This window comes from Habropoda laboriosa, unplaced genomic scaffold (genome assembly GCF_001263275.1).
Source record: "Habropoda laboriosa isolate 0110345459 unplaced genomic scaffold, ASM126327v1 scaffold2, whole genome shotgun sequence".
In the NCBI taxonomy this organism is placed as follows: domain Eukaryota; kingdom Metazoa; phylum Arthropoda; class Insecta; order Hymenoptera; family Apidae; genus Habropoda; species Habropoda laboriosa.
In genome coordinates, this window is record NW_017100190.1 from 4,804,470 (window position 1) to 4,814,758 (window position 10,289).

Genomic DNA, 10,289 nt, shown 5'->3' on the forward strand with positions numbered 1-10,289 from the left:
CGTTGAACGGCGTCACGTAGAAGGAAGGAGGAAAGGGTGCGTCGTTCGCTCGTTAAAAGGCCGAACGCAGCGGTCGAGCCATGCAGTTCGGCCAATTTCCAACGATTAGCCACGTGAGCTGGACGAGTGTAGCAGGCTAACGACGAATATTCAGCTCGCCACTGTGCCCCGATATTTATTAAAATATTAGCCTGGTAGGTATCCCGCGTGGCGGGAAACGCGCGTAATTAAAGACGGTCGCCGCGGGGGTGCACCCGAGTTCCACGAACGGGAAATGTCCGTGGGCATCGCATGGGAAATCTGGCGGACAGGTCAACACGCGTGCAAAGAAACGAATTACAGGCGGTGGATAGCGGTAGCTGTTGCCATAAATATCGTTTTTCTACGGCGACGATGGATGAATCGAGCCGGAGTTCGGTGAGAGATAGTGCGTTTCGTGTAATTCACCGGTTCTTCCGCGTCTCAAGTGCGTGCAGAACGGCGTGGTCGCGGGGACAGTGAGTGTTGCGTGTGAGAGTGATCTCGATATAAATTCTCGTGTCTCTCGCGGTTCTTCCAACACGGAATTACCGTCGCTGGGCAGAAAGTGTCGCGTGAATACCATCCCGGGAACACGTTACAGACGAGCAGTTTCTTGGAGGAATGTGGACGTGTCGTTCGATCTATTACTGCCTCGATATGATAATTGTAGAACGTTCGAAAATGGGAGAAAACGAGATGAACCAATTGCTTGTGGTGGTTAAAGAAGACACTTTTCGCAGGACTTGGAAAAATTCTCCCTTCCTTACATTATCGATCACATTTTTTAATCCAAATTTCTCTAAGATCATCTCTTCTTCCAATGATCTACACAAAAGATTGAAACTTTGTCTACATAATTTTTAATCTAACAAGTGTTTCTGACAGACTATTTTCTAAGATTCTCCCTACTTCCAATGATCCATACAAAAAGTGAAACTTTGCCTGCATCATTTTTAATTTAACAAGTGCTTCTGATAGCCTATCTTTTAAGATCCTTTCGCCTTCCAGTGATCTATACAAAAAATTGAGATTTCGCCTAGATCGTTTTTAATCCAACAAGTGTTTCTGACAGCCTATCTTCCAACATCCTCTCTCCTTCCAATGATCTATACAAAAGATCGAAACTTAGCCTGTCTAAAAAAATCAAAGGCACTCCCATCGACTACGAAACAGACAGAATTCACATTCTCCGCTAACTAACATTCTACCGAAGCAGAGTTCCCTCTATCTGTACACCCTATCCCACCGATGAAAAGGCACATTCTCGTGGAAGCTACTGGAACGATCCGACCAGATATCGTCTTCTTCAAACGAGTTGCGCGATCTTCGAACGCGAAGAGCCGATCGGCTTGTCGTTTCCGTGAATCTGATCTATCCTGCTTGCTCGGCCAGTCTCGATCGGTCGGTCGCGTGTAAGCGTCACGTCGAGCAAGCAGAAATGACTGTTGTAGAGTCCAGGACTCGATCGAGAGAGGCCGTACTCCGCGGTTGAGTTATGACTACGGCCATTACTCGGGACAAACGAGGCTAAGCGTGTCGACACGGCCAACCGGCCTTCCCGACTTCTCTGCCTCGCAGTCATTCCTCCGATTCGACGAGAATTACGAGCGGCTCGACTTCGATCCGCGTCGATTGACAGTTTTAAAGGCTGGCTACGCGTCGAATCGCGGCCCTCGTTAAACCGGGACAAGGGGAATCGTTTCGAGTACCATACAGACGTATGTATGCACTCGCGGGGGCCAACGTTAATATCGGTTGCAGAGGGAGGGTAAGGAGCTCGTAACCCACATTCGAAAAGGTAATTTACGTCGAACGTCGAACAGCTCGTTAGTTTCCGTGTGCAGGAACGGCGGATGAGCCGCGTTTTGCGCGAGCTTTCGCGGAAACGAACGGGAAACGCGGTCCGGTTAACGAGTGAAATGTCATTCGAGGAATTAAGACCTCTTCGACGTTGGTCACCGAAGGCCATTGATACCTGTCCGCATCCTGATTTTCTACTCGCTCGTTTATTGCTGCGGAACAGGATTAACCTATTTGCAACGACTTCGTGCGATCCGTATCTGAACGAAGACTCTGATAATACCGACGACCAACTGATAAAAAAGTAGAGGAAGGTTTTCAGATTTATTCAAGGATGTTACAATATCGATGGAAGGACCTCGATCTTCGTTATTCAGGTTGACATGAAAGAGAACTTGAACACAGGGCAAATCTCGATCGAAAATTCATAGACGATCAGTGATTAATTCCAGATCGAATCAGATGAAAGAACAGACGTCCACGTTACACTCGGTGGACGCAGACCGATGGCAAGCTTCCACAGAGACAAGCGTGAACGTGGTATTGTAAAATGGCTTCGAAAAAGCTCACGTTCTCCGTTCGCCGTGTTTTCGTCATAAGCGTCTCGCCTATAGCACTCGAGGCGTAACTGTCGTGGCTCGTTACTTACTTCGTCCTGAGAACAAAAAGAGAAAAAACACAGCGGTTAAAGAGGGCAATGATCGTGGACAAGCATTTCATTAATAATAATCAATTATCGATTCTCGCGTGGTTCCCGCGATAAAAGCGCGGCTAAAGGGAGGCCATTATCGCGGCCCTCCTATCGGTCCTAACGTCAATTAACCGAACGACGATAATGATTTACGATTCACTCGTCCCGTGACTTCCAGTTCGCGTCAATTGCAACCAGAATGGACCTTATCCCGTGACTTTCGGTCGCGTTTTTCAATAGAATTTACTCTGGTTAAAATAGTGTCACACTTGTATCACCACGTGTACACTGGTGTAACACAAATTAACGTATCAGAGCGAAGTGAAGACAGATGTGAAATAATTCTGCAATCGTGTCGATTACACTTGATAATTACTCGGTTCACAGGAGTTTTCCAAATAACACCTATTACCTCCCACAAAGAAATTCCTCTAATATCCATAAAAACAGGTTCTAATTGCGATCCATTGAAAAGAACAACGACCACGATAAATCAAACTTCGCGGTGTATAAAAAGGATTCGAAACCGTTTTTCCCTCCTCCATTGAAGGCGAGATATCTCTCGACCACATCAAATGCAACCGAAATTCCAGGAGAAAAAGGGTTTCGATTCGCCAATGAAACGACAATAATAACGCGCTCGAGCGGATCGAGAAACCGTGGGACGATGGTCGCGACTCCGCGATCCAGGAGAAACAGAGAGACACGGTGGAAAGCGTCGTCGATCGAGCGGATCGACGCCGATTTCGCTTCGGTTTACGCGTTCTCGCAGGATCTAGCCAGCCAGCCGCTCACATTTTTCCAACCGACTCGTTAAGGTGTCCCTGGGACCCACGGAATCGTACGAAAAGTAGCCGGTGTCCCGTAGCCGTACCCATAACCATAAATAATCACCATTGATTGGTCACTCGTCGATCGTTACCCGCGAGTACGTGACTGCGTTTACGTTTCCACGGGTCGTTAGTTCGTTTCCATTAAGGCGCGGTTCGCTTGCTCTCGCTTCCGTTCCTTCCTTCTTTCTTCCACTTCCAGTCGATCGTTTTATCCTGACCAGCCACCGTCGACGTAGCTCTCGACAGATTCGAAACGGGTTTAGATTTGGTACACGTGTAAATGTTCAGGGGTGTTTATTTATCTCTGGTTTAATTTGGTGTTACTTGAATTTTTAGATTGTGCATTTTAAGAGTAGAGTGGGTTTTTGGTATTTATTTGTGGAAGTATGGTGCAGTAGAATGCGAGAGGAAAGTTAGTATTAATAAAATTGGTAGAAATGATCGAGCAGAAATTACAGCATTTCGATCACTCACTTTATACGCGATTCGAGCGCTTCAATCACTATTGTGCACGCAAGATCCGTAAAATTGAAGCGAAAGCGAAGGTATAGTAAGATGGAAAGGCAGCTTAATTATATCTTCGTGAGCCTGCCAATTTGGTCGCGAAGACGAACGAACGTGAAATACGTCTGTACGCGTGGATGAGGGACGATTTTAATCGCAAGAACGATTTCGCGGTTTAACGTGGGCAGATGGCTGGCAACGCGGACCGCGTTAAGAATAATGAGAAATGGAAATTCGCAAATAATATATTGCTCGAAAAGACGATTAATGACTTCATTCCTGGTTCTGCACTCCCGGAGCCGGTTCTTCCGGTGTGCTCGCCTCCAACCACCCTCCCGTCTTTGGCTCGTGACCTTTTTCAGCGCGCACCAATCAAAGAAGGAGCGATCGACCGCGTATTAAATAGGAATTCGTGCGAATTTTACGCACCACGTGCATGAGTGTGTGCGTGAATTTTCAAGGAACTCGCCCCGAAGTGGTTCTCCACAGTCGTGGGAAAGTCGCTTTCCGTTCCGCTTCTGACGCGAGCCGATCGAGAAAAAACGGTATAGCTAATTCTTGCCGCCCTGGCTTCCCGATTCGAAGAATTCGGATTTTGCGATGGAATCCCGAATTCGCGAATGTTGGGGATTTGAATTTTCGAATTTTCAAAATTTTAAATTTTCAAATATTCAAAGTTTCCAGTTTTCCAAATCTTCGAAACCTCAAATTCCCAAATATTCAAAGTTCGGAATTCCCAAATCTTCGAAATATCAAATTCCCAAAATATTCAAAATTTCGAATTGTCAAATCTTCGAAACCTCAAATTTCCAAATATAAAAATTTCTAAATTTTCCAACTTTCGAATTGGAACCGAATTAGGGAAAATCATCCTTATCAGCGGCGATCGTGTTCGCGACGCTGTTGGATCGCGGGCGCCGTCACGCGGCGTGTTAAAAATAGATGGTATCATTGGAATCGATTGGCCCGCGGTCGTGCATTCACGATCGTTGATCTTTCGTCGCCAGCCGCGATATTCATCGTTCCCGTGGCGAGATAACAAAGATACGAGATAAACGAACGACCCGGGTATCCGCACCCGGAGCGAGCATAACTCACCGAGTTACATGCTCGATGTTCTACATTGTTCCAGTCGCGCCGCCTCCGCTACGAAATAGCGCACGGTCATTGTTATTATTAATTATTACATTAAATCGTTGCCTTATCGCGGTGGATCGTCGATCGTTACAATATCGATCTCGTTGCTTCTTATCTATCTTCGATCGAATCGTTCGTTCCGAAGATACCAGATAAAAGGATCGTGTTCCGCACTTCGTGTTCTCCTCACATCTTGATTATGTATTAAAATCATGTTCAAATTACCCCAAGCGTTACGATACACTTTTATTAAAAGAAGTCGAATTTAGTCGAAGAACATTTCCACCCGATCACTTTTCTTCCCCCTTCCATTGCTCGACAAGCAAGAGAAAGAAAAACTTGGAGGTATTCCGGTACTTTCTTTTTCCGTGCAAATACCGCGGGTTATTCAATCCTGCATTGTTTCACGATCGAGGCAAGACCCGATTATCCGAATTCTTATATTGCTTTACGCGATCGAACTGTTCTTTTAATGGTACCTGTGTATCTCACGTCCGTGGCAGAGGCCGATTTCTAAATCATAATGCGTACCATGCCGATATCGTCGATCATGGAGTTCAAGTTATCCAGCCAGGGATATTAATGACCATCATCGATAGCGATTACGGTTCTCCACGAACGATGAATAGCTGTCCATAGGACGTCGACTGATAGCCGTTCCCACGATAACGTAAACGTCGTTTTCAATAATTCCGAGGTTTAAGACGGTGTTCACCCATGAAATCGCCCTCGGGCGAATCTACGATGACATTTTGAGTTGTGCGTGGCTAAACGGCCGGTTAAAATGGTCCCACAACTTCGATGCGTTCGCACGTGCATCCTGCGATAATATCCGAGATTCGAGAAACGCCTTAAACTTCTTCTAGAACGTGGAATTATCCTTACGTAACGAGAATATTAAATCAAATAAATGTCCACTCCTGGCAAGGATACCGGGAGACGACGACGAAAAGAAGAAGAAAGAATCGAGACTTCTTTACGAGCACCGATTAACCGCAATTACGATCTCTTAATGATACAAACGAGCCTTAATAATCGTCGCTAATGAGTCATTTAAGCAGGCTAACCAGCGTGGATTTAGAATAGCTAGCCATATAGGTAACGCTATAAAAATGGTTATTAAGATAATCAACGTGTTTAGTATTACATAATATCGTCGTAAATCGAACAATTGATCAGATGTATCAAACACCGACGTTCGACATCTTCGTCGTTTATCGGAGTACATATAATAACGTTCATTCATAAATAACTGTTAGTAAATCGTTTTTATGCAATAGAATTTTATGGTACCAGAGAAAATTGGAATCAAAATAGACCGACAAGCGTAGAACTCGTTCTCCGGCGTTTACTTCATCGATTAAGACGTCCAGGCCACCCTTTCGATCCTAATATCCAAGAACGCCTACCAGCTAAACGTGTAGAGAGAGAGAGAGAGAGAGAAAGAGACTTCAAAGAATCCAATCTCGAACAATATTTTGGACCACGGCCATTTGGACGTCAGACACGGCGATCTGTCGATGGCGAGGATAGGTTAATCGCGCAAAGTGGTTGTCCGGTAAACAAATTTCCTTTTGATGTAAAAGCCGCGAGGCACAGAGAAAAAGAGAGAGAGAGAGAGACAAAGGGAGAAAGAGAGAGAGAGGTGGTAGAGCGTCTATTACTGCTAATTAACCGGTCCCGCTAATGGGATCTTGGATTCGCGTGCAACGCCGATAAATCACGTCCGTGTTTCGCGCGAAACCGCTGTTAGGCCGCGGTCCGGCAATGCGCAGACATTTTAATGAAAACGTTGGAAAGAATCGCGCGAAACCATCTGATGCGCGCGGCTCATCAAATCGAGCCGCATAATTACAGACGGACAGAGACGCCGTCCAAGGATAGCATAAACCGGAGGTGGATGCGTGTGGTTGGCGATCGAGCCGAGTCGCGCCGCACCGCGCCAGCTCTCAGACACGGGATTTCCACGCGGGCGAACCACCGTTCGCGATACTCGAAATCAACGGCGTTAAATGGGATCACGGCGAGGAAAGCGTGAATCACGAACGATCGCCGTGCCGGCCCGCTCGTTAACTATGCCTCCTAATAAGGCCTGCCACGTAGCCGGCACTTTGCGCATTCGGCGCCTAGCGCCGCACACCGGAGGATAAACCTTGGCACGCGATGCGTATGCACTCCGATTTTTTTCTTCGAGCTCTTTTCTATATCGCGATGTTCGGACGAGGATCGTTCGATAAGCAAAGAGATACACGGTTCGGGTTTTAATACGATCCATCGCAATTTGCGCAACGAGACTCCACTTCGCCAAAGGGGCAGTCGAGGAAAAAGAAATTTGATAAGGTGATATCAGAACTTTTCGAAAGTGTCCTTCTTTACTTATTAACGGAGACACGTAATTTTTAAACGATCTAAGTCAGATCTCGAAGAAATGAATTTGACAGTTCTTAAATGGTACGTCGATCTGCTTCAAGAAAACGTGGATATACACTACCGGCCAAATGTTTGGAATCACTGTGCATTGCAAGTTGCACCAAAATTCTTAAAAAAGAAGTTTGCATTTATAATAATTTTTTAACGAATTTTTTATCATTCAAATCAACTGAAATGAGGTAAAGTGCTATTGATCTCCATAACATCAGTTTCAAATCAATAAAGAATTAGTAGCGGATTCAATATTGGTGTAAATTAGCAGGTGATTCCAAATTTTTGGCCGGTAGTGTATGTATGTACATATTTAACGAAAGGTTCCGAATTTGTTCAACGCGAATAGATGCTAAAATTGAAGTTGAAACCTCTATCTCGTCCAATCTGAAATTCGTTCCTTTTTATCTTTCTCTTCGTTTAAACTTGCAACGAAATCTTACCTTTTGAACTAGACTATTAACTTTTCATCTGAGAAGTTTGCATTTATAATAATTTTTTAACGAATTTTTTATCATTCAAATCAATTGAAATGAGGTAAAGTGCTATTGATCTCCATAACATCAGTTTTAAATCAATAAAGAATTAGTAGCGGATTCAATATTGGTGTAAATTAGCAGGTGATTCCAAATTTTTGGCCGGTGGTGTACGTATGTACATATTTAACGAAAGGTTCCGAATTTGTTCAACGCGAATAGATGCTAAAATTGAAGTTGAAACTTCTATCTCGTCCAATCTGAAAATCGTTCCTTTTTATCTTTCTCTTCGTTTAAACTTGCAACGAAATCTTACCTTTTGAACTAGACTATTAACTTTTCATCTGAACTCTAATAATAAATCTCCAATTTCCAATCTTTGCCCTCTCTCGTTGCATTTTTGCTCAAACACTTGTAATTATAAGTAGGTAGCTTAATAAAAACCTTGTTATTATATGTGTGATATCATGTAAGTGTACACGTAGCTAATTTTGTTCGCCCATAATAAACAAGTACAATACAACGAAGCACACTTTAATTAGAATCCTCTGAACCTTCGCGATACACTGAACCTAGTATTAGATCACCGAATGCAAAAGCATCTTCTAACACGTCTGACCAGCGACAGATTCTACTGATTGCAGTTTGGAGTACGTACTCTACTTTCCGGAAAGACACAGGGTTCCGTCTGCGAAGTGGTATAGAAACGCCAAGTCAGACCACAGGAGAACAAACGTTTCATTAGTTTCCGAACGCTAATATGCGTTCATATTCCTGTCTCGTGTAATTACTGCGTACACGTTTCAGTTTCACGGACCGTCTACGACACTCGATCGATAGATCCTTCACAGACCAACTGTCTCTCTCTATCTTTCTTTCGTTCGAGCAACATTTTCGGTCGAATCTCGCGAATATATCTCGTGTGTGTACGCGCGTACTTTCCCCCAGGCTGACTTATCTGATCCGGCGTCAGGTCAATACTATGGGAATGCGGTGCAATTAGTATCTCATTAGACAGTGCGACTGTTCTAATTCCTCAGTTTCGCATTAGAAACGTCATCCTGTCGCGACGCTTAACGCGACGTTCCCCCCTTTGACACCCCCTTTCTATTTCGCCCCTTGGCTCGCTCAGTCAATTTCTCAAGCATCCAACCTTCTCGCGCGCCGCGAAATTACCGTTATCTCTAGCTTGACGTGCAACCAAGGGATGAAACTTCGATCGAGTTACACGGCTAACTTTTCTCAAGTATAAATTAACAAGAGAGAGAGAAAGAGCGAGGGAAAAGTGAAAAGGAACATTGGAATATTCAAGGAAAGAGACGAAATTGCCCACGATGACACGTACCCGTGCTTAATCTTCCTCCTCGCCGGTGCCAAAACTTCACTCGTACTTCGCGACCGCGTGACAATCTCAAAAATATCACCGGCACTCACGGCTCTTCCGCTGCCACAACATCTTCCACGCACACCCCTCTGCTCCCTCCGCCCCTCCCGGCAGACAGTCGCGTTTTCGCGAAGCGTGTGGCAAGGAAGTCGATCCCAGCGGCAAAGTAAACCACTCCTGCTTGTGTACAGAAGCTCGACTCGAGCGAGACGAATTAGCGAGCTGTGCCACGCTAAAAATCGCGGGGTATTAGCCTGGTGGGGCGAAGAAGAAGAAGAAGAAGAAGACGACGACGAAGAGGAAGGAGGAGGAACGGGGAACGAGGACACGACGGAGAAAAAGAAGGAGAAAACCGGAATGAGACGTGACGAGGAGAATACGGGAATGGAAACAAATACGAGGCTTTCGTTTTACCGATGGATAAATATAGAAGTAAGGTTGGAACAACAAACGAAAAACCTGGAAATCCTTTTTTTTTACCATCTCTTCCTGCGATAACACGTTACCATCGGAGGTTTCTCTGTTCGACTTGAGAGAACGTCGAGAAGAAATTGACACAAAGGAGGCACGGTTTTTTGCGCTTATCAGCTGGCTCCATTGAAACGGTCCCGCTTGCCAGCGTATGCGTGTGTATGCTGGGAAAAGGGAGCCGTCAGAAACTGTTGAGCTAGACGTGGGCAAAAGTAGGGATTGCCTTTAGCGCACAAGTGTGCAGAGTGAAATATTGCCCGGCGAGAGCGAAGGATCTCTAAAGTGCTAATGTCCCATTAAAGAACAATTACCATCGCTGCTATCGAAACTGTAATATCCGCTAATAGCCGTATTAAGATTGCGAATGCTTTTCTCTCGGCGTTTCTTCCAACGACGATCCCAGCTGATTACCACTGGGCCTGGGGGCCCCTGGCCCAGGTCACAAAACCGCGGAGATTGCGCAACAATATCGCATTGAACTATCAACGTCCACTTATTAACAAAGACAAAAATGCGTGGTCGAAGCGGCGAGAGAAGGCTAAAGTGAACGC

The 10,289-nt window shown here is 45.1% G+C and overlaps 1 protein-coding gene across 1 annotated transcript in view; it reads right to left on the reverse strand.

Annotated features, from left to right (window-relative positions):
- LOC108580027 (segmentation polarity homeobox protein engrailed-like) overlaps nucleotides 1–10,289 on the reverse strand; it is a 69,530-nt gene that overhangs the window by 6,995 nt on the left and 52,246 nt on the right. Inside the window, exon 2 of the mRNA XM_017943684.1 lies at nucleotides 2,471–2,476. Coding sequence (XP_017799173.1) covers nucleotides 2,471–2,476 — 6 coding nt within the window. The remainder of the gene's footprint in view (nucleotides 1–2,470; nucleotides 2,477–10,289) is intronic.